This window comes from Carcharodon carcharias, chromosome 19, assembly GCF_017639515.1.
Source record: "Carcharodon carcharias isolate sCarCar2 chromosome 19, sCarCar2.pri, whole genome shotgun sequence".
Lineage (NCBI taxonomy): Eukaryota > Metazoa > Chordata > Chondrichthyes > Lamniformes > Lamnidae > Carcharodon > Carcharodon carcharias.
The window spans coordinates 17,488,906-17,516,733 of NC_054485.1; the positions used below are offsets into that span (position 1 = coordinate 17,488,906).

Sequence of the window (27,828 nt, forward strand, 5' to 3'; positions counted from 1 at the left end):
AGTTTTGTTACCAGTACTAGGGGATTCCTTAAATGCAAGATTTTGTGGGCCTTACAGGATTGAAAGGAAATTGAGTGAAGTAAATTATTTAATAAATACTCCAGATAAAAGAAAGAAGCAGAGCGTGTGCCATGTAAATATGCTTAAAAAGAACTTTGACAGGGAAGAGGAGTAAAAAGTGGTGTTAGTGATGGTGGATGATGAGAAAGAGGTAGAAGTGCAAGACTCAGATTGATTTTCCTCTAATCAAACTGGATAATGAGGGGGTGCTAAAAAATTTAAATGAGATATGGAGTTACCTTCCAAGCAAGTGTCAAAGCGATTTGGAAAAGCTATTGCAGTCACACAAACCTATTTGTGGAAATAAGTTGAGAAAGACACATTTAGCCTTACATGATGTATGTATTGGAATATCATCTTCAATAAAGCAACAACCTTATAGATTAAATCAGGCAAAATTATCATAAGTATAAAAAGAAATTGATTTCATGCTTCAAAATTATATCATTGAGTCTAGTTTCAGTAACTGGAGTTTGCCTATTGTACTGGTACCGAGACTGATGGAACACAAAGACTGTGTGTGGACTATCGAAAGGTGAATGCGGTGACAAAATTGGATTCATATCCCATACCACGGTTGGAGGATTACATTGTGAAAGTGCGACAATCGAAATTTATCACAAATATCGACTTGCTAAAAGGATATTGGCAGGTACCGTTGTCGGAAAGAGCAAAGGCGCTATCAGCTTTCGTAATGCCAAGTGGACTATATCAGTTTAAAGTCATGCCTTTTGGTATGAAGATTGCACCTGCAATATTTCAAAAGTTGACAAAGTAATTGCAGGTGTAAGCAATTATGTGGTTTATATTGATGATCTAATTGTTTTCAGTCAGACATGGGAGAAGCATTTACAGCAACTGGAAGAATTATTTACTCAGCTACAAGAAGCTAATTTAGTGATGAACTTGGCTAAAAGTGAATTTGCAAAAGCGCAAGTTACGTATCTAAGTCATACCATTGGACGTGGTAAGGTGGCTCCGAGAGAAGCGAAAGTCAAGGCTATCAAAGATTTCCCAGGGCTACAACAAAATGAGAAGTTTTGAGATTTCTAGGCATGAGTGGGTTTTACCAGAAATTTGTACCAAACTTTAGCCAAGTGGTTGCTCCACTGACTGAACTATTAAAAAGGAACAAGAAGTTTCAATGGACACTGGGGTATCAGAAGTCATTTGATAGTTTGAAAACTGTATTTAACTACACCACCAGTGTTGGCAGTGCCCAATTATGCCGAGCAATTCAAGTTGGCCATTGACGCAAGTGATATAGGCATTGGGGCTGTATGATTACAATAAGATGACACTGGAACTGAGAAACCAATAGGGTTTTTTTCCCGGAAGCTGAATGTACAACAGAAGATAGTCAACAATCAAAAAAGCGACTTTGGGATTGATGTTAGCATTGCAGCATTTTGAAATTTATGTTGCAAACAATTCATCAGAAACAATAGTTTATACAGACCATAATCCTTTGAAGTTTTTTGCCTGTATCTTATGCATTATATCATTGTTGCTCTTCATATTAATGACCTATGCTGCATATATATCAGATGATATTTCTAACCAGATGCCAACAATGGGGGGGGGGGTCATCATTTCACCAGCACCTTTCCTGTGATTGTTGAGTGAATTGATAGGTGAATCATGAAATGGGAAAAAATATAATGAACGATTGAGGGGAGAGGGTTAAAGGACAAGGATGGGGTAAGGGGCCCAGACACAGGACAAGCACCAGTGCTCATGATTTCTCTCCCTGGATATAATGAGCAGCCTGCTACGTGCGAGTTCGTCTGTGTAGTTTTGATTGAGACAGTATTTCCTAGCCATTTGTCAGCAAAACACTGAGATAAAAGCAAAAAACTGCGGATGCTGGAAATCCAAAACAAAAACAGAAATACCCAGAAAAACTCAGCAGGTCTGGCAGCATGGGCGGAGAAGAGCACAGTTGACGTTTCGAGTCCTCATGACCCTTCAACAGAACTAAGTAAAAATAGAAAAGGGGTGAAATATAAGCTGGTTTAAGTGGGGGTGGGGTGGGGTTGTTGGGACAAGCAGCTAGTAATAGGGTGGAGATAACCAAAAGATGTCACAGACAAAAGGACAAAGAGGTGTTGAAGATGGTGATATTATCTAAAGGAATGTGCTAATTAAGAGTAGAAAGCAGGACAAGCAAGGTACAGATAGCTCTAGTAGGGGTGGGGGAATACTAAAATGGGGGAAAAGGGAGAGATAAACAATGGGTGGAAATACATTTAAAAATAATGGAAATAGGTGGGAAAAGAAAAATCTATATAAATTATTGGAAAAAACAAAAAGGAGGGGGAAGAAACAGAAAGGGGGTGGGGATGGAGGAGAGAGTTCAAGACCTAAAATTATTGAACTCAATATTCAGTTCGGAGGGCTGTAAAGTGCCTAGTCGGAAGATGAGGTGCTGTTCCTCCAGTTTGCGTTGAGCTTCACTTGAACAATGCAGCAGGCCAAGGACAGACATGTGAGCATGAGAGCAGGGTGGAGTGTTGAAATGGGAAGCGACAGGGAGGTCTAGGTAATGATTGCGGACAGACCAAAGGTGTTCTGCAAAGCGGTCACCTAGTCTGCATTTGGTCTCTCCAATGTAGAGGAAACCGCATTGGGAGCAAATTTCTGGTGATAGACTGTCCATTACAAGCCTACCGACTCCCACAGCTACGGCGACTACAGCTCCTCACACCCCGCTTCCTGTAAGGACTCCATCCCATTCTCTCAGTTCCGTCGCCTCCGTCGCATCTGTTCTGATGATGCCACTTTCAAAAACAGTTCCTCTGACATGTCCTCCTTCTTCCTTAACCGAGGTTTTCCACCCACGGTGGTTGACAGGGCCCTCAACCATGTCAGGCCCATCTCCCACGCATCTGCCCTCACGCCTTCTCCTCCCTCCCAGAAACATGTATAGGGTCCCCCTTGTCCTCACTTATCACCCCACCAGCCTCCGCATTCAAAGGATCATCCTCCACCATTTCCGCCAACTCCAGCACAATGCCACCACCAAACACATCTTCACTTCACCACCCCCCCCCCCCCCACCCACCACCGGCGGCATTCCGTAAGGATCATTCCCTCCATGACACCCTGGTCCACTCCTCCATCACCTCCTACTCCTCAACCCCCTCCCAAGGCACCTCCCCATGCAACCGCAGATGATGCAACATCTGCCCTTTCACTTCCTCTCTCCCCACCGTCCAAGGACCCAAACACTCCTTTCAAGTGAAGCAGAATTTCACTTGCACTTCATTCAACTTAATCTACTGCATTCGTTGCTCCCAATGCAGTTTCCTCTACATTGGAGAGACCAAATGCAAACTGGGTGACTGCTTTACAGAACACCTTTGGTCTGTCCGCAAGCATCACCCAGACCTCCCTGTCAGTTGCCACTTCAACACTCCACCCTGCTCTCATGCCCACATGTCCGCCCTTGGCTTGCTGCATTGTTCCAGTGAAGCTCAACGCAAACTAAAGGAACAGCACCTCATCTTTTGACTGGGCACTTTACAGCCTTCTGGACTGAATATTCAGTTCAACAATTTTTGATCTTGAACTCTCTCCTCCATCACCCTCTTTCCATTTCTTCCCCCTCCTTTTTGTTTTTTTCCAATAATTTATATAGATTTTTCTTTTCCCACCTATTTCCATTATTTTTAAATGTATTTCCACCCATTGTTTGTCTCTCCCTTTTAGTATCCCCCCACCCCCGCTAGGGCTATCTGTACCTTGTCTGCCCTGTCTTCTACTCTTAATTAGCACATTCCTTTAGATAATATCATCACCTTCAACACCTCCTTGTCCTTTTGTCTGTGACATCTTTTGATTATCTCCACCTATCACTGCTTGCTTGTCCCAACAACCACCACCACCACCTCCCCTTCTCTCCCCCCACCCTTAAACCAGCTTATATTTCACCCCTTTCCTATTTTTACTTAGTTCTGTTGAAGGGTCATGAAGACTCCAAACGTCAACTGTGCTCTCCTCCGCCGATGCTGCCAGACCTGCTGAGTTTTTTCCAGCTATTTCTGTTTTGATTTTGGATCAGCAAAACACTTCTCTCCCCCACCCCGCTCTCCCCTCTCTCAGATCTTAAACAGAATTCTTAGGAAAAGCTGACCGAAATTCTAACCTTTTGTGACAGGTCGTGTTGTTCTTTGTTTTGAAATGGTTGCCCTGGGTTTTCGAAACGCTTGTGTGTGTGTGTTTACGAGTTTACTCTTGGTTGCCCCGCACGGCTTTCAGTAAGAGGCAGCCGACTGTTCGCGACTGGAAACGCCCGCTTGCGTCAGAAAAGAGCAGAACTTAATAGCCCAGGGTTCCCTCACTGACACAAACAGTCCCTCTACCTCCGCGCTTGACAGCTCGGCTCAAATCAAACAGGGAGCGAAATACTGCTATTCCGAGGTCGGGAACGGTGACACTCGAGAGGGTAAAGACGTCCTCAGAAATTCTTGCTTCCATCCTTGTTTGGCTGGATTAAGTTTCCTCCGCGACGTTGCAATCGGAACAAATTGAAAGATCGGATAGACAGGGAGAGAGGGAACACCCCAGGACTCCGGAGAGAAGGTAACAGTACTTGCAAAGCACCTTGAGCCTGTCCTCAGGGTTGGAAGCTAAATGGGGCATTGTTACTTAGGTGGAAGTGGCTCCGCCCTCCCCATTTACGGCTTAGGAAGAAATGCCTGGGTTGGCAGTTATTTTTAACAGCGTTAATGGATTGGTATTTGCGAGTTGATCGATTAACAAGTCAACGCATCTGCGAGTGCGGTAATTTTGCTGCACTGCACATGGAAAAGCGACTCCTGGATCCCTCCACAGCAACTTGGTTGGAAGCTAAACTTCTGGTCATCATGTGAGGGCAGTGAGGCTAGTCTGTGGTGCCTCCCTTTGCCAAATAGCCATTCACTTTCGGGGTTCACAAATGTAACTCTTTTAGAGTTAAAACAATTAAACTAAATTAACAAAATAAGGGATAAATCAAGCACAGCCCCTAAGTCAGGTCAGCTGTAAAACCAAGGACAAAGTTTAAAGGAAACTTACAAACTTTAAATCAAAATGTGATCAAAGGGAGTCAATAAAACACCCCAGTCCCCGCGGTGCCCACCGGGCACGGAAGGCCTCGAGAGTGCCGGCAGACACCGCGTGCTCCCTCTCCAGGGACACCCGGCCGCGAACGTAGCCGCGGAAGAGGGACAAACAATCGGGCAGGGCTTCTCTGTCGATCGCCCACTGCCTGGACCTGTTAATAGTCAACTTGGCCAGGCCCAGGAGCAGGTTCACGAGGACGTCCTCCTCCTTCCCAACCCCCTTCTGCACCGGGTGGGGTTCACAAATGTAGAATGACCACTTGTGCAAACTTGTTGATTACGGTTTAATAACTCACTTAATAATTTGCCATGTTTGTTCTTTCTTAGAGAAGTTTATCAGCAAAGTGAAGCAGCAATGAGAACCAAATCTCATTTCAATTTTCTAATTCTTTGGGGGCAACTCACAGTTGGTGGTAAGTCATCAATGGTTTAATAATTTCAAGAAATTAGATATGACTTGCAGGTTTTCCTTTTTTTGTACAGAACTGGCATAAACTCAACAGGCCAAATGTTCTCCTTCTGTACTATAACATTGCATAATTCTATCTGTAGCTAGTGAATTGTAAGTTAATGGGAACATTGTTGGCCACACATAAAGTTTTAATCAATGCTCCATGTTATAGTCCTGAGAGCCAGTGAAGACAAAGGGCTGTTTCTCCATTAGAATGTTGTCTCTAAGATCAGAAATATAAGCCAATTTATGCTGGTAAAGTGAATGACTCAAAGTGCTTTTTCCTCCTTTCTACCCTGATTTATATGGTCCAATTATTCCAACCACCCTGCTTGGCCAAATTGGTCTTCAGTCTTGATTCCCTGTTAATTGGCTTGGGGCAGGACTTCCATCCCCATTGGAGAGGAAGTCCAACCTCCAAGAGCTGTTGGCCATCAGCTGGCCAGCAGATCTTGATGTCCAGCAGCGCCCCCAGAATTGGTGGCTACTGCTGGGACTGAAGAAGGGGAACCAGGAACCCTTTATGATAACTAAAAATAGTACTGGCAGCTAGAGCATTATCTTGGTGTGGGAGTTAGTGTGTATGTTTGATACACATGTGCTCGAGGTATTGCCGAGCCGGCAAATTTTGATGTCAGTCAGCATCTAATACTGATTTGATACCAGCGCTGCCATTTTGAACCTCATCACCCTGGTTAACATTCTGTCCTAAGCATATACATTTGAACCTGGATTCAGCAGTAGAAAAAATTTTCCCCCCCTTGGCTGCCAGCCTATCATTGCTATTTAAGGGAACCGTCCACAACTTACAACTCTGTTGTTGAGTAATCTTACTGGCCCTGTTTGTGTTTGTGGAAGGGGCTGGGTTTTTTTTTGAAGAGCTGATTTAGAGTTGATGAACTCTGCAGAGAGTGGTACTTCAAGGTAAATCCAGGGTTTTGCCAATGGGGTGGGAGGCCAGGGTCATTAAGGGCTGAGTGGGAGTGTCGGGAAACTGCCTTGGGCTGGGGGGTGGGGGGGAGCTCCATTGGGCACAGGGTCCCCAAACAGGATGCATCCCACCCTAGCCCCACAGCTGTCACTTGGCTCTCGCATGTACTGACATGCATAAAATCCCAGTAGTGGCAGGAGGAGGTCCTTAAGTGGCCATTAAGTAACCCATGGGTGAACGGGCCACCCGATGCCCCTCCCACTATATAAATGCAAATAATTTTCTTTTGTGTGTTTCTGCAGACACTGCTGTGTATTCCTTTACCATTTTCTGTATTTGTTTCAGATTTCCAACATTTTACTTTTCCTCTTTGATTTTCAGCAGGATTCAAAATCCAGATGGTTAATGAGAATCTAACGGCAATCATTAACCAAACTATTATGCTCGAATGCAGCTTCACAATAGTTGCATCCTTAGAGAGCATTGTTGTCACTTGGCAGCGTGCCATGACAAATGAGGTTGTCCACAGTTACTATTATGGAAAAGACCAGTTCAGCAAGCAATCCCCTCGATATTCAGGCAGGACAAGCCTATTCTCAGAGGAGTTTAAAAATGGAAATGCTTCATTGAGACTAGCCAATGTAAGCCCAGAGGACAATGGAACATATCAGTGCTATGTCAGTGGAAATGATAAAGGAATAATTTCTGTCATACTTGCCGGTAAGTAGACTTAATATATTTCTCTTTCAGGAAAGATGGGAAACTATGAAGGAAGTGATGCTTCATGCAAGGTACCTGCAAAACATCCTCTCTATTTATTTATCGTGAATGAGTAACATATCATGTATTGTAAACATCTCCTCATTAAGTGTTAAGCACAGAGCAGAATGAAGCTATTATGGCCATTATATAACCTGTGTCAGCAACACATTTCTCAAACTGCCTTTCTCTAAGATCATTGGATAAAGTTAGAAGAGAATCACTATATTGGAACAGTTAGTTTTATGATTTTAAAATAGTATTGGGGGCTGAATTTCCTGGCCCTCTTCTCTCCAGAACACCATCTTGGTGAGGGAGTTAGTGTGTGTGTTATGAGTGTGTGCCGGAGAGTCAGCAGATCCTGATGTCAGTCAGTATCTAATACTGATTTGACACCAGCACTGCCATTTTAAATCACATCATCCTGGTTAACATTCTCTCTTAAGCATATACGTCCACACCTGGATTCAGCAGTGGAAAGAAATAGCATTGCCAATAGTGCTATTTGAGGGGACCATTAACAACTTACAGATCAGTTGTTGAGTAATCTCCTACTGGCTCGGTTTGTGTTTATGGAAGAGCTGGGTGTTTTGAAGAGTTGATTAGAGTCGGTGAACTCTTCAGGGAGCAGTACTGCATGTGGAGAAGGCATTGGTTGTGATTGTAAAGGCTCAGGCATGTCCCAGATACCATAGCATTTCCCCTACGGCTGCAACATGAGACGGAGACGGTACAGAGGTGGCAAGTAAGACGCACTTCTTTCTGCGGGAGGAGGACAACTGGGTTGGGGGTGGGAGAAGATTCTCAGGAGGAGGCCTTATCCACCTGAAGTCTTCCAGAAGAATTTTTCCCACCTCCACCTAAGCCAGGAGCAGTGTGCTTGTTGTCTGTGATTCACAAAGGTCATCACAAAACATTGTCACCTCAGAGCTGTACAAGGATGGCACTATAGGGGAGTGTGAAAATGACTGTTCCCCTGGATTTCAGTCTGTCAGGATCCTAGTTTTTTTTTGGAAAAATATACTTTATTCATAAAATATCTGGAAGAACATTCCAAACCATTTCAAAATCACCATCACAAAAGTACAATCAGGTTCAACTTTTACAACATATATCACGAGGTGCATCAATACCATAAATGAATATTACAATCATTTGCAGACATTCATTTTGAGCTGTACATCCAAGGGGCTCTAAACAGTTCCCAGTCCCTCGGTGCTCTGTGGCAGAAAGGTCTTAGACAGCAACCCTTCCCCATTGAGTCTTTGCGTCGGCTGCCCCAAGCTTTAGTGCGTCCCTCAGCACATAGTCCTGGACTTTGGAATGTGCCAGTCTGCAACACTCGGTCGGGGACAACTCTTTGCGCTGGAAAACCAACAAGATTCGGGCAGACCAAAGAGTGTCTTTCACCGAGTTGATGACCCTCCAGCTGCAGTTGGTGATTGTCTCGGTGTGTGTCCCTGGGAACAGCCTGTAGAGCACAGAGTCCTGTGTCACAGAACTGCTCGGGATGAACCTCGACAGAAACCACTGCATCTCCCTCCAGTCCTTCTTTGCAAAGGCACAATCCACAAGGAGGTGAACAACGGTCTCTTCCCCACCACAGCCACCTCGAGGGCAATGTGCAGAGGGGGTGAGACTCCTGGTGTGTTGGAAGGATCTGACGGGGAGGGCCTTTCTCACCACCAGCCAAGCTATGTCCTGGTGCCTGTTGGAAAGTTCTGGCGATGAGGCATTCTGCCAAATGATTTTGACAGTCTGCTCAGGGAACCATCCCACAGGCTCCACCCTCTCCTTTTCCTGCAGGGCCTCTAAGACGTTACGTGCCGACCACTGCCTGATGGACTTGTGGTCAAAGCTGTTTATCTACATAAATTTTTCCATGAGAGACAGGTGGTAAGGCACGGTCCAACTACTTGGAGCGTTCCGCAGCAGCGTGGCCAGACCCATCCATCGTAACACTGGGGACAGGTAGAACCTCAGCATGTAGTGACGCTTGGTGTTTGCATACTGAGGATCTATGCAAATCTTGATGCAGCCACACACAAAGGTGGCATCAGTATGAGGGCAATGTTGGGCACGTTTTTTCCTCCTTTATCTAGAGGCTTGTACATAGTGTCCCTGCGGACACGATCCATTTTCGACCTCCAGATAGAGCGAAAGATGGCTCGGGTGATCGGCCTCGCACAGGAGTCTGGAATGGGCCAGACCTGTGCCATGTACAGCAACAGCGAGAGTGCCTCACACCTGATGACCAGGTTCTTAGCCGCAATGGAGAGGGAGCGTCGCTCCCACATGCCCAGTTTTCTTTTCACCATAGACACTCGCTTCTTCCAGTTTCTAACACATGCCCTGGTCCCTCCGAACCATATCCCCAGCACCTTCAGGCCGTCAGCCCTGATGATGAAGGGGACAAAGGATCGGTCAGCCCAGTTCCCGAAGAACATAGCCTTGCTCTTCCCACGATTTACCATGGCTCCCGAGGCCAGTTCGAACTGGTCGCAGATGTGGATCAGTCTGTGCACCGACAGCGGATCCGAGCAGAAAACGGCGACATCGTCCATGTACAGGGAGACTTTGACCTGAGTGCCTCCACTGCCTGGGATCGTCACTCCTCTTATGCCCGGATCCTTCCTGATGGACTCAGCGAAGGGTTCTATGCAACACACGAAAAGAACAGGCGAGAGAGGACAGCCCTGCCTGACTCCAGATTTAATAGGAAAGCTATCTGATTCCCACCCATTGATTGAGACTGCGCTACATCCTAGTACAGAATGAACTCCTCGTGACTGCAGGCAGGATAGTGGGCATGTGCCAGCATGATGTGCTGGACATGGTCGCACAGCAACTGCACATTTGAGTGAGTGAAATCTTTTGCAGTTTCGTAACATCTCATCTTTGAGATGCAGTACCTGCAGAGTGATGTGTGCGCAGTCAGGTCCTATTGCAGCCAGAAAGCATTTCACCTTTGAGGTGGAGACCAGCTTTAAGTTGTGCAGGCTAATTTTAAGTAGTCTGAGCCTCGCACAAACTTGGGCCACCTAGATCATTATAATTAGTAATTAGCATAACATTTGCATGCTGCCTACATCACTTACACCAAAAGTCTCCGGCAATAGCATTGTTTCACTTATTACTATTGTTATTTCACAGCATACTACAATGAGCCAACGCTGATCATCAAACAGAAACTGTTGAGTACCATTTTAACATTTGAGTCCTGTGGCTACCCAAAGGCTGATATTTCTTGGTACGGTGGAGACAACCTAGATGCTTCCTCTTTGTCCAAAAGTTCCTACAATCAAACTGCTGATGGTCTGTATACAGTCCGAAGCACCATGGAAATCAATGTCACAGAAAGAAACCTAACCTATACATTTGTTTTAAGAAATGCTGCTGTCAATCAAATTATCTCACGGACACTTACTTTGTTAATTAGAGGTAAGCTCTGCTGTTTTTTCACCAATTTTCCGCCTCTCCTTCTCTCCTGAAGGGTCAAGGCCGCTATTGTACTTGGGTGGGTTATTGCTTACATGTGCATTACTGGTGGATTTTAACGGGAAGATCTACCGTGGAAACACCAGAGTTGCAACTGACTTTCTGTCTGCAAGGGTGCAGTTTCAGAGTGGGTCAGTAGGGCTTTTTGACCAATTGTCATTTGGTACTGCGGTCCCAGCTATTAGCAGCTCGTTCAGCGTACATTGAACGCAAGACTACATAATTCAGCTGCTCACTAGACAGATTTAGGGAGCCACTGGAAGAACTGAGCTTTTCTTTTTAATACCTTTTGGGGTGAAAATTGGATTTAGGCCCAATGTGGGACACGGAGATCAAAACGCATGATGGCCCGACTTAATCTGCTCTCCAGCTTTTATTGCAATAAAACACGTTTTGACCGGCTGGAACCCCAGCTGCATACGTGTAACTAGCTTGATGTACAAGAAGTCTGGAGTTCTTAAAGAGCAGCTGCACTCGTACAACAGGAGATGCCGTAACACTTTCAGGAAGGCATGGCTGGAAGATCGAGGGCAGCAGATGGAGCAACCAGCCAGAGAGAGGGCTCCCGGGTTTGTTGGATGTGGCTCTAAAGGCTTTGATAATGGGAGGTTAAAAGGACGAGCGGCTGGATACCCTCAAAGCACCAACCTGAGAAGGAGAGGGTAGCCAGGTAGGTCGACTGCATGAGTCTAGCCCCAGGAAATTGAGTGGAATGCTGGAAAAGCTTCAAAAAGCTCATGTGAGCAGGTAAAGTCATTGGGCAGAATTTTACATTTGGCACGCGCGGGCGGGCCCGACACGCCCCGAAGTGCATAAAGTGACGCGTGATGACGTCGGGCACGCGTCCTGATGTCACCGCTCACTCTCACGATGTTTGGTTGAGTGGGGACGGGCACGTGATGACGATGATGGAGGTGTGCCCGCCATTAATTAACAGGCCAGTCAAGGCCCTTGAGGCACCAACTGTCTTTGATTTTACACAGCCTGTGCGATTTTTTTTTTCAGGGCACCACATGGGCGCCATGGGCAGGCGGGCGGGCCGTATTTTCAAAAACCCCACCCACAGGCGGGATAAGCGGGGTGGGTGGGCCGGCTCGCTAATGCGTGCGATAGTGAGGTCGAGCACGGTCAGGAGAACCCTGAGGGGATAGGCGCTGACCTGGGCAACCTCCAGGGAGGCAGGGACACCTTGGAGGCTTTGATCCAACACTCCCGTCAGCTAGCCTACCAAAGATGAACCAGCAACACATGCCAGAGCTGCAGGCTCCATACTTGATACCTGAGAGCAACATTTGCTCGGTCAACAACACACACTATGTACCATTTCAATAAAGTTCAGTGACAAACAAGTCACTCATAACATCATGGGTTACCCTACATCTGCAGAACTAATGAAGCAGCCAGAGCCTTGTTGAACACAATCACATTTAATGGTGTGGTGCTTGGCATACATAAAACAAATTAAATGGAAAGCTGTTCTTCATCACACCTACTCATAATTAACGTAAAAGTGGGGACGTGGTGACATAATGAGTAGAATTAGGAAACATAAAGGGGATTTTAAAACTGCAGTGTATAAATCTTCTGGTAACACCTCTGAAGTGGGTCGATTTGTATAAATGCAGAAATTAGACAAGCATGTAACAAAGAATGGTTTTAATGGGGGATTTTAACTCTTAGATAAATCGTGATAAACAGACTAGCACATGTCAGAAAGGGAATGAAATTTTAATTGTGTCCAGGATAGTTTCCTGTAGCATTATGTCCTGAAGCCAGCAAGGAGATGGGCTGTATTCAGTTAAGGAATGAATAATGAGTCAGACTTAGTAAACAGCCTAATGGAATGTGAGCATTTATCTAACAGCAACCATAACACAATTGAGTTCAATGTATTGTTTGAAAGGTAGAAACATGAAATAGTTACTAAACTTCTAGATTTAGGTAAGGCTGACTTCAATAGGATGAGTCAGAGGGAAACTGTAAAGAGGGGAAAACCTGGTACACTGTAAGCTCTCCGGCCAGGTAATCTTTTCTTCGGAAATGCCCATTGTCCGGAAATAATTTGAGGAGACCCAAGCACCCCAGTATTTGGATAAGTAAAACAATTGTTATTACTGCTTTATAATGTTTCATCACTCTTTTATGTTTCAGGTAAGTATTAATATCTACAGCATTTTCTGTTCACACACTTGTGGTTAGGCATTCTAACACCGTTCTACAACCCTGAAAACGCAGAAATGATTTGGTCCCAAACATTTCAGACTGGAGAGGTTACAGTCTATTGAGCAAAATGATAGGAGATCAGCGGGGAGGTGACGCAAAACTATTTTATATCCTTAAGAGGGAGCTCTAATTGTACATGTTTTTTTTTGCCTTGGCAAGTAGAGGCAAGAGACCACGCAAACAAAAAGAGGAAGCATATAAAAATGGAAAGATAGCACAAATCCTGACAACTGAGAAGGATACAAAGAATAGCAATGGGTGACAAAACAGGTAGTAGGGTCTACAAAAAAGGGAAAATGAAAAGAAACTTGCAACAGCTATGAAAAGCAACACAAAAATGATTTGCAATTACCTTAGGCAAACGAGGAGAATCCAGACCTGCTGAGTTTTTCCAGGTAATTCTGTTTTTGTTGAGGAGAAATGTGTGTTCCTTTTAAAAACTGATAACAGTGACATTGTCAATGAATGTAAGGAAATGACGAGGTATAGTCCCCCATTACTAAAACAGAATTTTTTTCTCCTGACAGCCCTTCGAATGCCTCTATAATAAAGACAAAATACTGCAGATGCAGTATTTCTTTACTGAAACCTTTATTAAATAGTTAAAAAGCCTCATGAAACCTCATCCCACCCGTGGATGAGATTTCATGCTTTCTCTTAAGCCCGCCAGGGCTCCCAGCCTGCTCGCCAACCTTAAAGTTGGGCGGTCAGGTCCATTAATGATAATGGCTTTTTCAATGGCCTCAATAGACTGTTGACAGGTCGGCGGCTGCGCAGCTGATTCGGCTGCGCCCCCGCTGACCTGGAAATGGAAATGACACGAGGTGACATCAGGAGTTCCACCTGACGTCATCCCGCGTAATTTTATGCGGCCCTGCCCCCGCTCGCCAACCAGGAGGTCCAGCCCAGAGTCCATATGACTCTTCTTCAGCTCAGATCCTCTGCCAACTCCTCTGATCTCCCTTGCCAAGATCCAGAATCTCTTCCTTGTAAATCCTAAAAGTTGCGATATTCCTCCAATAACACAATGTAGAACCACCCCTCCAAACTCTGCACCAGCAAAGGAAAATCAAAAGCACCTCATCTGAAATGTGGCCATTTGATAAATGGCACTAGTAGGTAGCCCCTGCTGCAGTTGAAAGAGTGATTAAGAAAGGGTGTTAACTGAACCTCTCCAGTCCAAAGCGGCAGTTTGTGCTTGAATAAGCATCAGAAGCTGTTTGGAGCCAGAGACTGTCCATTCTCCATGATTTTGCCGCACATGCTGGTGCCCTTTAAAGTCATAGCTGACAGTTTCGGATGCCTGTTGCACCAACAACTATACAGCCTGATTTCATGGCCAATGATGAGGCGCAATTTATTATCTTAGTTTTTTTTGTTTTGTAAATTATTTTCTAAGGGCAACTTACATTAATGGTGTATTTAATGTCAGGTGGGCTGGATTAAATAATTTGCCAATTGTCATTGTTTTAGTTTCATCTACCCTTCATTAACAGCATTGATAATTGTTAAAATCGTAAGGATGTTGTCACTTACATTTTTATGATTCCTTATATTCAATGAATAAAACCCTTTTTCCCTCTTTTCTTTTAAAAAAAATTCTACTTCAGAGGATTCAAGCCTGGAGTCAGACGTTTCCCATGATTATTACAAAGTCATCATAATTTTTGTTCTGGTGCCTACATTCAATTTAATAACTCTGACTATAATGTTACAAAAACTCAAATGGTTTAAACTAAAGAAAATAGAACACATTATTCCAGGTACATCATGAGATCTCTTGGGCTTCCCAAATACCCTGATGGTTATTGTCATCAATTCTCTGCTGAAGTGCGAGTGTGTGTTTGAGGGTTGCAGATGGAGTGCCCTTTATTAATGAGTCTGGTTGGAATGTCACTGAGCAATCCACACGTCGAATCTACAAGGAATCCACCCGTATTCATGGAATCATTATGACACAGAAGGAGGTTGTTCGGCACATTGAATCTGTGAGGGATCCCGTTCGCGTACTGAGTGAACCTCGTAATTATAAGGAGATGGTTGTAATATTCAGTGAGAGAGATTATCCAGCTGGCCACATGGAAGAGCCCTCTTTAGCTACATGAGAGCAAGAGGAGTGTTGGGTGACTGGTTGTGTCTTAAACCTATAAAAACTTTTAAACTGAAGAAAAAGTAGATCGATAGTTTCTAGATTCTGGCTAGGTTGCATGTCTGTGAGTGATACCTGAGTGTTAGTCTAAACTGTTAATTGCAGTCATTTTTACTCCTTACATTTCACTGCTGTATTTAATTTGGAAATAAAGTTATCAACCAAAGTATGTATGGCTCTGGTTTCACACCTAATTCACTCCCAAATGGTGGAATTTTAAGGGTAGAACACCACTTGGTTTAACAATGCTGGTCCAGTACTGCATTGTTGGGAGCAGTAGCCCTCAAATATATACGGTCAACAACAAAACAAGGGTGCTCGCTTCTGCCCTCAAAGTAAGGTCCTCTTATTTTTGTGGCATGGTTTTCCCTCTCTCGACAACAGTTTAAACCTGACACCGAATCAAGGGGATGTGTTGGCGTACTACAGCAGTGGTGTGGATGAGAGAACCAAATGTAATATTTCCAAGTTTGATGATGCCACAAGTCTAGGTGGGAATGTGAGTAGTGAGGAGGATGTTAAGAGGCAATTTAGACAAGTTGAGTGAATGGGCAAATACATGGCCAATGCAGTATAACGTGGATAAGTGTGAAGGTATCCACTTCGGTAGGAAAAACAGACTGGCAGATTATTATTTAAATGGTGATAGATTGGGAAATATTGAATGTACAAAGAGACCTGGGTGTCCTTGTACACCAGTCACTGAAAGCCAGCAAGCATGCTGGTGCAGCAAGCAGTTAAGAAGGCAAATGGTATGTTGGTCTTCATTGCAAGAGGACTTGAGTAAGGATGTCTTACTGCAGCTGTGGAGGGCCTTGGTGAGACCACACCTGGAGTATTGTGTGCAGTTTTGGTCTCCTTACTTAAGAAAGGATATCCTTTTCATAGAGGGAGTGCAGCAAAGGTTCACCAGGCTGATTCTTGGGGTGGCAGAATTGTTGAATGAGGAGAGATTGGGCCGAGTAGGCCTGTATTTACTGGAGTTTAGGAGAATGAAAGGGGATCTCATTGAAACGTGTAAAATTCTGACAGGGCTGGACAGACTGGATGCAGGGATGATGTTTCATCTGGCTGGGGGGGTCAAGAACAAGGGGTTACAATCTCAGGATACAGGGTAGGCCAGTTAGGACTGAGATGAGGAGAAACTTCTTCACCCAAATACCTGAGGCGGTGAGAGGAGGCCTTTAAGTGGACACTTAAGGGCCTCAATTGGCTCCAGGGCAGGCAGGCCATCTGATACCTACCCTGGCGCTGGTAAAATTCCAGCGTAGGTGGATGGGTGATGGGCAACATGCCCACCACCCCCCCCCCCACCCCCCACACACCCACCTGATTTTATGCACATCCCCACCGCCCCCCCCACCAACCCCAGCCGGCCACTCCTATATACAGTATTCTGCCCTCCTATTGTAGCCTGTATTCTGTACTGCACTCCCTGACAACATGGCTTCCTGCTCAGAGCACAACATCATAGGATTAATTGTCACACATGTACAACTCCGGGCACCGCACTTCGGGAAGGATGTCAAGTTCCTGGGGAGGGTACAGAGGAGGTACACCAGGGATGAAGGAGTTCAGTTAAGTGGAGTGATTGAAGAAGCTGGATTGTTGTCCCTACAGCAGTGAAGGTTAAAAGGAGACTTACACAGAGGTACTCAAGATTATGAGTGGTTTTGATTGAGCGAATAGAGATACTGTTTCCTCTAGCAAGAGGTCGTAGATTTAAAATAATTGGCAAAAGAACTAGAGGGAAAATTAGGAAAATGTTCTTCACACATGAGGTTGCAGTGATCTGGAATGCACTAATCTAAAAGGGTGGTGGGATCAGATTCCAAATACACTTTCAAAAGGCAATCGGACACATACCTAAAGAGGATCAATTTGCACAGTTATAGGGAGCTGAGGTGTGGGATTAAAGCTCTTTCAAACAGCCAACGCAGACGTGGTGACTCGAGAGCTGGTGAGACCCATGTCATCTCCTTTCAGGGAGACCCGCCGAATTAAGTGCCGATCCAGTACTCAGGTGGCCCGTGGTTGGTCTCTCCCGGAATCAAGGACCCAGGGTCCCATCCCCAAGAGTGGCCAACTATTCAGAAGCTGGCAGCTTTGTATTGCAGACAGTGTCAGCAGGAGTGGTGGTAGTTGCTGGCAATGCACCTAGGGAGAGGCCTAGGACCCCAGGCCAAAGGTGAATGAGGGGCAGGAAGGGGGTCATGGTGTGGGGCAGTTGCCAGGTCCCTCGATTAGGCACTGCCTGAGTGACTTCTTTTTGGATTCTCCACGTGGTGACTCCCCTGCCAGCCGCTGGGCAAATACCAGCAGTGAGGAAATTAGGCCCTTAAGTGCGCATTGATTGACCACTTAATTGGTGGCAGTTAGCGAAGGGCATCCACGAGCCTTCCCACCCTGGACTTAATTGGGGCAGGGGCAGGAAAGTGGCGGATTCCCCACCTATCATTCTCCTGCCCAGTTAAATGACGCCCCCCCCCCCTCCTCCCTCCCCCTCCCACCACCACGAGGAAGGGCGAAGGATATTAAATTCCATCCTCACTGTGAATGGAGTTTTAAATTTAAACTGCTGGCCTGATTTTTTGTGTTGATGTTAGGCTAACTGAAGGAACAAGGCAATATCTATGTTTGGAATTTTTGCTTCAGAGGAACTAAAACCACAAAATTGGGCACATTCACCTCGGTATTCAGGGTTCACTTTAACAGGCAACTTGATTTTGCTGGAATTTACAAGCATTTGAACAATTAAATGTTGATTACACGCTCTGTGCTGAGGAACTGACTTTCAAAATCTCCAAACTCAATTCTCCTGCAAACACTCACCTTCAATGATGCCAACTAACCTATTCTCCCAATTAGATTTGTAATTGTAATATTTCACAGCATCATCCTTTTCTAAGAAGTGGCCTCCATGACATTGCCTTCATTTGATAGGACCCTTCTAATTGTAGCCTCACACCCAGAGACCCCCTCTCTAATGCACCCACAGCTCGGCATCCTCACTCCTGCTGTCAAACCATACCATGCTCTTATCATTTACCCAGGCTCTAAACACATCACTGTCCTATGTAATCGAGTCAAAATTTTACAACATCACACAAGACCAAACCAATCCCAACTCAAATGCAGTTCATAATTTCATGCAACACTCCCACCATCCAGATGAAACTGGACAAAGAGATGCATTAACTCTTCCTCTCTCAGCTTTTGCCCATGTTACATGGGCTCACACCAAATGCTGGTTGATCACTTCTCTGCCTCCATTCATATCAACCATCTTTTATGATGTAGGGATGGTTTTACAGCTGGATGCCCTTCTGACTGCTAATCCTCCTGATTTACCCAGGCTGGGGACCAACAGCAATATATGCTGGCTTGACTGCACCAGTGGGTTCTTTGATAGCCAACAACCCCTGGAGTGGGGCTCAAACCAGGAGCATTCCAGTTTAGAGCAGGGATGCTACCACCTGAGCCACAAGACCCCTACAGAAATGCATTAACTAGCATTGCTTTATTTAACCGCACCTGCAGTAACACATTAATACCATCATAAAGTTAAGTTTTAAGAACCACCAAAAATATTTGATTCTTCATTGTGTCACAATGCCTCAGTCTTGACTGGGTTTGTGCTCGCACAATATTACAGGGCTTAGTCAAAGTTCAGCACTGCAGTACAGCTTACCAAGGTTAAGTTTTTAGCTTGTTTGCTGTGCCACTAATACCTTTCTGTGTTCACGCATGAGGTGTTAGCCTCAGCTCAATGGTACCATTTTTGCCTCTGAGTCAGAAGATTGTGTGTTCCCTTCACCTTCCTACTTTCGGTACTTCAGGCCAGGTGAGGTGCTGCTTGATTTGGCTGAGGAAAGAGCAAGTAGCAGATGACAACATTGCAAATGCAGCGGGAATCAAGTTATGACGATTGGGCTACCTTGGAAGGTCTGTTATAAGGAGGACCTGTTGCATTAAAAGTAACTCAATATGCAACTCTCATAATTTTTGGTAGTTTAAAATCTGCAAAAAATCTCTTTAATTCTTGTGTCCTATTCTGTTGCCACTGTATTCTTTGGATTATTATGGAGATTAATTTTGGGCATTTTGGCAAAATATGTCCCTGGTATTTCCCAGGATTACCACCGGAATCCCATCATAACTTTGGTAAGAGATCAAGAGAAAGGGCCTATTTACAATATTTCTCCATGAGCTGTGCTAACCCCTCGACAAAGTTACAAAGACAGGCAGCTGGTAACCCCTGCGACCTACAGAGCTATAAACGACTTGTGCATTAACCAGCTTAGATAGTAATCATAAGATAAAAGCAAAAAACTGCGGATGCTGGAAATCCAAAAGAAAAATAAAAATACCTGGAAAAACTCAGCAGGTCTGGCAGCATCTGCGGAGAGGAACACAGCTAATGTTTCGAATCCGTATGACTCTTCAACAGAACTAAGAAAACTAAGATCCCTTCCCTTCACCCCACCCCAACTAGGGCTATCTGTACCTTGCTTGTCCTGCTTTCTATCCTTAATTAGCATATTCCTTAGATAATATCTTCAACACCTTTTTGTCCTTTTGACTGTGACATCTTTATCACTGGCCCTCTATCCAGCTCTACCTGTCCTACCCCCCCCACCCCTTAAACTAGTTTATATTTCACCTCTTTTCTATTTTTCCTTAGTTCTGTTGAAGAGTCTTACGGACTCGAGACGTTAACTGTGCTCCTCTCCGCAGATGCTGCCAGACCTGCTGAGTTTTTCCAGGTATTTTTATTTTTGTTTTAGATAGTAATCATATTGTTAAACAAATGTTATGGCTGATGTGATGTGACTGCCATCCTCAGGGGCCCATTAGCAATCGCAAGACAAAAAGGGTTGTCTTAAGAGCCAAGAGAGCCGAACATAATCACGGTTTAATCGTTCCCTGAAAGACAAGGCTGATTAAGGGTGGGAGCTTTTGATGGGAGCTCAGATGAAGGCTTCCATCTGAAATGTTAATCTTTCGTTCTCTCTCAGATATTGATTGACCCGCTGTGCATTTCCGGCTTTTTCTGTTATTAATTAAGGTTTCTGCATTTGTAGTTTTTTTTTAAATCGCTATCCTTTTTAAGTTAGATTTGATTTTGACTTTAGTTTGCAAAGGGGAATTAAAAGCTAATGGGATTGGTTTGTTATTTATACAGTGTGGAATCTTTAATAAATAAATTACATTTGCTGTAATCAGATCAGATTTCAGAAATGGGAAACTCGAAACCTAAGTACTCTGTGAACAAAATCCTAACTCTCCATGAATTAATCCTGTAAAACACACTCACAACAGTAAGTACCTCTTAAAAATGATAAAATTCACTTAATTATGTGATTGAATTAATTCCAGGGTTAGTGTCACTGACGCGTTATCACTAGTTAGGGAGTAATGTATGTGACTTCCTTTCAACGTGTTCCTGCCATTTTCATTCCAAGTTTGTCCATTTCGATGTACTTTCTCTTCTAGTACAAAATACAAAACAGAATGTCTACTGTTCAATGTTTGATTCTGCAATTAGACAGAACTTGCTGAACAATGCTGTGTGTGCTAACAGCTATATTAACTATCAATTTAGGATAATCAGCTGAGCTTGTAACATGGCTCATTTACACTTGCTAGAAGCAACATACATCCATATGTAGGGACCCATTCTCTGCAAACAAAAGGAATATGTTCAAGCTTTGCACCTTCTTTGAAGTACCTGCGACTTTGGAGAGCCTATAGTTCCACATTGCTTTCTCCATAGCAATGCCAGCCAATCCGCACCCTTTCCTTTGAAATTTGTCATTCTTGCATTTGTCCTGATGAGTACAAGAAGAAAAGCTTCAGCAACATGTCTCTCTTTTCAGCAAAGTTCCAGTTCTGTAATACTGAGTGACAGTTCTCAACTAAGGTAAATGAAAATATTGATTCAGCTTCCAAATAAAATATCGAAAATACTTGAAGGACGTAATGATGTGTGGACATGGCCTGACTGGCATTGCAGAGAGGTGACTTTTACTTGATTTATTTTTTGTTCTGGAATTTTGGGATTGTACATCCTAAAGTTTGAATATGACATTCTAGACACAAAAATCGAGGACAGTATTGATAATAATAAAAATAACAATAATCACAATACTAATCAGGGTTGTTTCTTTTATCATGTTATAGATAGAATATTCAGTGATTGACAATATCTTTGTTTCCTCAGATAATTTTATTTGCTGCTACAGAAACAAAAAAGCTATCTTTGTAATAGCTGTAATGTTGGTCAGTGCAACTCCATGCAGCACTTTCAACTGTTATTTATACCTAGATTCTTCAAGGAATTTTTGGTAAAGTGGTATAGGTGACTCATTCCAATTTTAAGTTCTACCAATGTCACGGCAGGGGGTGGGGTGGGGGTTCTGCCGGATGAGTGGTGTGGGGGTGGGGGTGTGGATTATCAACCTTGAGCTACAGGGACCACGCAGTTTTCAGATTCAACCCCTGGTCTGCCCTCAGCTGGCTAAACTCAGCCAGGCTGGCAATCGCATTTATAAAACCGGGTCAACTCGAGTACTGTCACTTGATTGCTAACCCCTTCCTGGTAAGTGTACATGTTGGGGCAGCAGGTGAGGCCTGGATCTAGCTCACTGATGATGCTTTTCATGGTTGAGCAGCCTGCTGTCACTCACTAACAAGACTCATCCATTGAACTCTTTTTTTTCAGTTTGGAAGGGCCGAATCCTATTGAAGCACATTTGCTTTCACGAGGGCTATCAGTGAGGAAGGAGGAGGGAAGAAAGATGAAAGGAAAATATCACGAAAAAAGTAAATAAAATCTTAATTTTAGAATGTCAGATTCATCCAGTGAAGGGAAAATCTGTTTTGAATACTGCTAAAAACAAGAACAGCAAAATACTGTGGGATACAAATAGTCATTTGGCAGTATAGAACTTGAGAGTATTGCTGAGAAAAGAGACATGTCGAAGCATTTCATCTTGCGCTCATCAGGCACCTCGCAAGAATCCCAATATAAGGTGCAAACAACAATTTATACTGTATGTGAAGAGAATGCTGATTTGCTGGCAAATGGCATTGCCATCAAGAATGCACCAGTGATGGTGACTGACAATTACCTGCCAAGCATCGCTTGAAATTTAAACCAGGCAGCTTGACCCTGATTTGGCAAGGCATTGCCCTGAGGGATGAGTCAGCGAATGGCTGTCCCTTATTTTGTTTAGCTGAAACAGGCACAATGTGTGTACATGTTCTTCCTGTCTGCAAAGAACAGGGGTCCTGTGTATTAATATATGTAGCCTCCAGTACACGTAAATGCGCCACAAGTAAGCCCCACGGACAATCTTAAATTGGTTGTCAGCGTAATTCTTAGCACACTGAGGATTATTTAGCGAACGTTGTCCAATGGTTGGACACCGTGTTTTAGGTTTTCCTCTTATATTGGTATTCTTGCAAAGTGTTCTGATGATTGCGAGACAAAAAGCTTAGACGTGTTTCTTTTTTCAGCAATAAACTACTGTGGATGCTAGAAATCTTCATTATATTGGAATAACTTTAATGATGGCTAAACTACATTAAACTGCAAACTGAGAAACAGGAACATGGCCAGGATTTTCCAGTCCGCCTGTGGCGCATTCCCCACGGCAGGGCCAGCTAGCCGATGAAATCTCCAGTCATATCGGCAGGAGCGGAAGATCCCACCGGCGTGAGCAACTGGAAAATTCCAGCCTATTTGTCAAACAAAGGAAGTAGGTAACAAAGATTGTTTGCTTTGGGATAAGCTGAACTGAGTAGTACAGTCTTGAGATAAGACATCATTAAGCTACAACAAGTGACGCGCATGAAATAACTCCATTAATTCCATTAAACTCTGAACCAACCATGGACAACATGGGGAACAGGCACACCTGAGGGATCCAATCATTGAGATGTCCAAATGGGAATCGTGAAGGAAATGTGGCATGAAGAATAAAAGAACGAATACAATACGTAGTATTTTCACTGCAGTGGCTCGGACAGATGGGTCCTAATCTAAAGGAAAGACGTCTAAAGATTCAACAAACTTTAAATGATTATCGGTTTGGCCAACTTGAGCAATGTTGCTTCTAAGCTGTGCAGTCGCTCAAAAAAATTTAAAGTAGCAGCACGCTTAAATCAATTAAACACTTCCAAAAAAAAAATTAGGGGCTGTGTCGGACTTGGAGAGTCCTGGACCGGAGAATGCAGCCAATAATTCCAGAGTTTATGGGCAGAAATTTGCCCCGACAGGCAGCTGCGTGCCCAACCTGCTCGAGCGTAGAATGACACGCGATGGCAGCGAGCGAGCATTCCAACGTCATCGCGCACTCGCACGATATTTCGGTCGGCGGGTGCACACACGGGAGTCGGCAGCGCGCGTGCCGACAATTATCAGGCCTATTAAGGCCATTAAAGTAATAATTGACTGAAATTTTTTGCTGCCCGTCCAACCTTACAGTTGGCAGGCAGGTGAAAAGGCCAAGTGGCCTTTGGGTCTTTTAGGAAACTTCATCCATGGGCTGGATGAGGTTCCCAACAGCAATTAAAACTTAAGTAAACGTTTTTAAAATTCATGTCCCTGCTCACGTGACATGTTTTTAACAGCGGTAAATTATTTATTTTTGAGCTTTTTAAATCTTCAGCTCCCTGAAGCAGCGCTGAGCCTCAGGGAGCTTTCATTGCGCGCACATGCGCGTACTTCTGTGCTCACCCTCCTCCCACCACCCCCCCCCACCCCCACCACCCCAGCAGCGCTGCAGCACGCATTTCACGTTGGCTGGTTGTTAATTGGCCGGCCAGCGTGAAATCGATGTCAGGGCCTGATCGCGGGCAGCAGTTGGCTTCACGACCGCTCCCAGGCCTGCTCGCCCGACAAGGTAAAAATCCTGGCCTACATGTTGAAATTGGCCTGGCTAAAAATTCACACCCTTCCATTCCATAGAGGATTAAGCTTGTACTTGAAGTAGCGTAGGTAATAAATTTGATGTGGTCATTATTAGGTTAAGATTAATTGGGATAGCCAGAATAATATGGTCAACTCTCGGAGGAGGTATAAGTTGTCGAGCGGATGTGATGGGCCAGCCAGCGTGAAAGGCGCGCTGAGAAACTCAACACTGGCAGGATGGGCTAGCCGAGTCGGAAATCCTGCCCTTTGAGAAGGACTCTCTCCTGCGTATGCTTGAATAAACTTCAGTATTCTACAGATCTCTGCCTCGGGAGTGGTGCTTGAAAATCCCCACAACACACTCATTCTGGCAGGAATATTCAAGGTCAGGCTAAAGCGTGTATTTGTCTTCCCATAACGTTAAGAATCTGGAATTTAAAGGCACAGGAGTCTAACGAATTGCCTGAGCATGTCATAAATCTGGCTTCATGCTACTTATATGCCATAACATGCACATCACAGGCAGCAGGAGCTGTCTCCTGCAATGAGTCACACACTGCTCGGCTTTAGTACATTCTAAAAGTCAGATTTAGAACCCGGAATGGTTTTCCATTAGTGTTAACAATGTAATTCTGTCACTATTGCAATGAAACTAGCAACAGTTGTGTACATCTGCCACCTGACTGCCACCTCCTGTGGTCTTCATTTTCACTATAGTTACTCGTCAACCTCTTCAGACCTTTTTTGTGGTTGTTGTTGGCATACCAGGTAACATCATTCATAGAAATAATCTGCAGAGAATATACTTTATTTCTTCCAATTGCTAAACCACTGCAGGAGACAGCTCATGCTGCGTATGCTGTGCATCATGCAGTGTTTAATTAACATGACTCCAGATTTATAAGGTGCTCAGTCCATCCGTTAGACTCCCATGCTCTTTATTTTCCAGCTTCCTAATGTTATGGGAGAGCTAATCCTGTTGCCTCTTTAGGCTGCCCTTCAAACATATCTGCCAGAATGTTGGCTACTGTTCAAAACCAGCAACATTTTCACATGTGCATTGAATACACCTCTCTTACCCTCATCTTTTGATCACAAGACATATTCTAAAAATCCTGAATTTGAGATTACACCACATGTTCTAGCATCCACACTCCTGAGTGTTCATCTGAGATTCCTCCCTATGTTATTTCAAGCAAGGTTTGAACCTGTTAATAACCTGGTTAGTGCTTCTGCTGAAAAAAGCCAGGAAGGGATTTCAGACAAACAAATTAAGACCAATTTTATTTTACTTTTCACTGTCAGTTTTTTTTTTCTCTTTCCTAATCCGCTTTTGCACCCATTTCACATGCACAAGAACTAGGGGCAAGAGTGAGCCACTCGGTCCCTCGAGCCAGCTCCACCATTCATTAAGATCATAGTTGATCTGATTGTGGCTTCAACTTCCTGTGTGCTGCCCATAACCTTTGACTCCCTTGCCGAACAATCATTCAGCCTCCACTGCACCTTGGGGAAGAAAATTCAACAGACTAACAACCCTCTAAGAGAAAAAAAATTCCTTATCTCAGTCTTAAATGGGAGACCCCTCATTTTTAAACTTGGTTTTAGACTTCCCCACAAGGGGAAACATCATCTCAGCATTCACTCTGTCAAGTCCCTTCAGGATCTTGTGTTTCCTTTCACTGCCTGTGATCCATATTTGTAAGTAAGAGGTGTGTGTTTTCTTACCCTCAGAGTGAGTGCCCCAATTAAATAAATTCAGCAGCAAGCTTTTCTTGAGTTAAAAATAAAGAATATTATTTATTATCACGCACTTACCCTAAAAATAACACACTCATTCATCTTGCGCATACTCTCACGGTACAGATGAAGGTAACGTGCAGTTACAACTCTTAATTATCTCAGTCTCTTTCCTGGCCGGCCTGTAGTTTCTCAGATGTGATCATTGTTTAAGTTGAAGTGAGGGTCTTGTAAAGCAAAGGATTTTCAGCAAGCTGTGAGGTTTCTTGTCGTTGGATTTCTGGAAGGTTGGTTCTCAGGTGAACTTTAACTGGAACAGGGAGTCCTTCTCTCAGGCGAGGCCTCCCACTTTCAAAGGTATTGCTGTTAATTACCTTGGTTGCTTGCTGACTTGCAGCTGGGTCAATAGCTTTTGGTGGGACTCTATCCGCAAACAGCTCCTTGCTGATTTTAAAAGCAGACATCAAAATGGTCTCATCGTGATGTGACTTCCACAAGTTCAAAGTATTTTTTTTCCAAACAAAGAGTGGAGTGTATTCCAATCCTGTATTGTTGTTGAACAGCTTGAGAGTTTGAGATAGTCAGGGTCTTTGGATTTGAATGACCCATTCAATTTGATAATGCCCTTTGGATTAGTTTTAGGAAAGGGCATGTTCCTTTGGTTCCCTCTTGGGACAGGGGAGTGGTTTCAAGCCACAAAAAAGTCAGGTGACCTCTGGTGGCCATCTTTTGCAGCCCTTGGTGTTCAATTTTAAAATATAAAAATTAGTTTGAATTTCAGAAGATAGTGGGGCATGACACAAATATAATCAGGATTATTCTCCTCCACTAAGTCCTCTTGATCTTTGCGCTAACTAGTCTCCCCCAAATCTTTATCCACTTGTTATGTCACTATTAATCTCTCTCATCTTCTTGACATCCGCACTTCAATTTCTTCCTGTTCTTCTCTTTTCTTATTACTTTCTTTTATTCTCGCTGTTGTTAGGGACTAGTTTAAGTAAGTTGTATATTTGTTTGTGGGTGTTAGGAACAAACTTTAGCTTTAAGTTTAAGTTTAATTTATATTTATGTGTTAAGGGAACCTGAGTTTTAGTTTCATTTTAAACCGACGCCTGCAACTTTAAGGGGTCTGTTTACATACCTGCATCCTAATGAGGCTTTATGACTCTTGAAGTAGGAAAAGCTATGCTTTTGCATAGCAACAGGGGGGCCCCCAGAGATCGAAGAGCAGTTTTAGTTCAGTTAGAAGCAGGTGCCAGTAGAAGCTGGACACAGGAGAGGGAATTGCAAGAAGCGGACTCCAAAGAATGAAAGGAAAGTTCCCAAAACTGGGGAATAGAACAGGAGAACAGTCCCAGGAAGACAGTGAAGTCAAGGGAGAAGAACAGGAATCTGAACAAGGTCCTATTCGGTGATGTGTGACATGCATCGGGATGGAGCTGGTGAATGATCCATAGCATCTGTTTGGGGTGGCATCTGTCACTTGGTTTCAGAGTGTAGTGTGTCTAAACACAGGTTGCCTATTTATTTACATGGACTGTGTACTTACTATGAACATTAGAGTATAAGATAGCTTTTGTAACTTGTGTTATCCTTACAAATCTGTACATATCTATAAAGGTATAGTTGTGAGTGAAGGAGTATTATAACATATTTCATCTTCCCTTGTTTAATAAATATTTTATTCTGTTGTTAAAGTTCATTAGGTGATTCCTGTGACTCTGTTCGGTAGTCGCTCTCCATGCTTCTAAACAAAATATAAAAGTTAGGACCTATCAAGCAAGGTTCTACTCTGGGATTTAACTTGTCCAGCAGTAACGTCATCTGGGATTGTAACGCTGTCATAATTGTTGCTTTATTTTCTTCCTATTGAGGGGTTAAGGAGAATTTTTTTCTCCCAGAGAGTTGGGAGTCTGTGGAAATCTCTTCCCCAGAGAGTAGTGGCGGAGGTAGGGTCATTGACTTTTTAAGGCTGAATTAGATAGATTCTGGATT

General features: G+C 43.9%; 2 protein-coding genes across 15 annotated transcripts in view; one reads left to right on the top strand and one right to left on the bottom strand.

The window, feature by feature from the left end:
- Positions 1 to 27,828, bottom strand: part of LOC121291456 (F-box only protein 39-like) — a 114,815-nt gene that overhangs the window by 54,873 nt on the left and 32,114 nt on the right. For 2 of the 10 annotated variants that reach the window (XM_041212649.1, XM_041212653.1), the window contains exon 1: positions 4,208 to 4,401. The exons of 2 other annotated variants lie outside the window; for them this stretch is intronic. Coding sequence is in view for 3 of the 8 variants with exons in the window: in XM_041212645.1 (XP_041068579.1) it covers positions 20,908 to 21,007 (100 nt within the window). In the remaining 5 variants the exon portion in view is untranslated. Of the gene's footprint in view, positions 1 to 4,207; positions 4,402 to 13,379; positions 13,468 to 18,867; positions 19,042 to 20,893; positions 21,008 to 27,828 lie in introns of those variants that run through there. 6 more of the 10 variants (XM_041212650.1, XM_041212647.1, XM_041212648.1 and 3 more) reach the window with 6 other exon arrangements.
- Positions 4,400 to 15,345, top strand: LOC121291457 (CD276 antigen-like). 5 transcript variants are annotated; one of them, XR_005946007.1, is made up of 6 exons: positions 4,400 to 4,644; positions 5,493 to 5,578; positions 6,929 to 7,267; positions 10,460 to 10,747; positions 13,187 to 13,422; positions 14,638 to 14,729. XR_005946007.1 is itself a non-coding variant. In XM_041212660.1 (5 exons), the coding sequence occupies exons 2-5, from the start codon at positions 5,521 to 5,523 to the stop codon at positions 13,240 to 13,242; spliced, it is 741 nt and encodes a 246-aa protein (XP_041068594.1). In that variant the 5' UTR covers positions 4,400 to 4,644; positions 5,493 to 5,520; the 3' UTR covers positions 13,243 to 13,650. The 5 variants fall into 5 exon arrangements, 3 of the variants coding, with proteins under 3 accessions (XP_041068594.1, XP_041068592.1, XP_041068593.1); XR_005946008.1 differs by lacking the exon at positions 13,187 to 13,422 and having other exon boundaries at positions 10,460 to 11,474; positions 14,638 to 14,730; XM_041212660.1 differs by lacking the exon at positions 14,638 to 14,729 and having other exon boundaries at positions 13,187 to 13,650.

What these genes read in the sequence shown, in the direction of transcription:
- LOC121291457 (XM_041212658.1), top strand. Translation starts at nt 5,521, where the DNA reads ATGAGAACCAAATCTCATTTCAATTTTCTAATTCTTTGGGGGCAACTC. An exon ending in AATTTCTGTCATACTTGCCG is followed by an intron (nt 7,268 to 10,459) that starts GTAAGTAGACTT and finishes GTTATTTCACAG; the next exon opens with CATACTACAATGAGCCAACG. An exon ending in ACTTACTTTGTTAATTAGAG is followed by an intron (nt 10,748 to 14,637) that starts GTAAGCTCTGCT and finishes ATTCTACTTCAG; the next exon opens with AGGATTCAAGCCTGGAGTCA.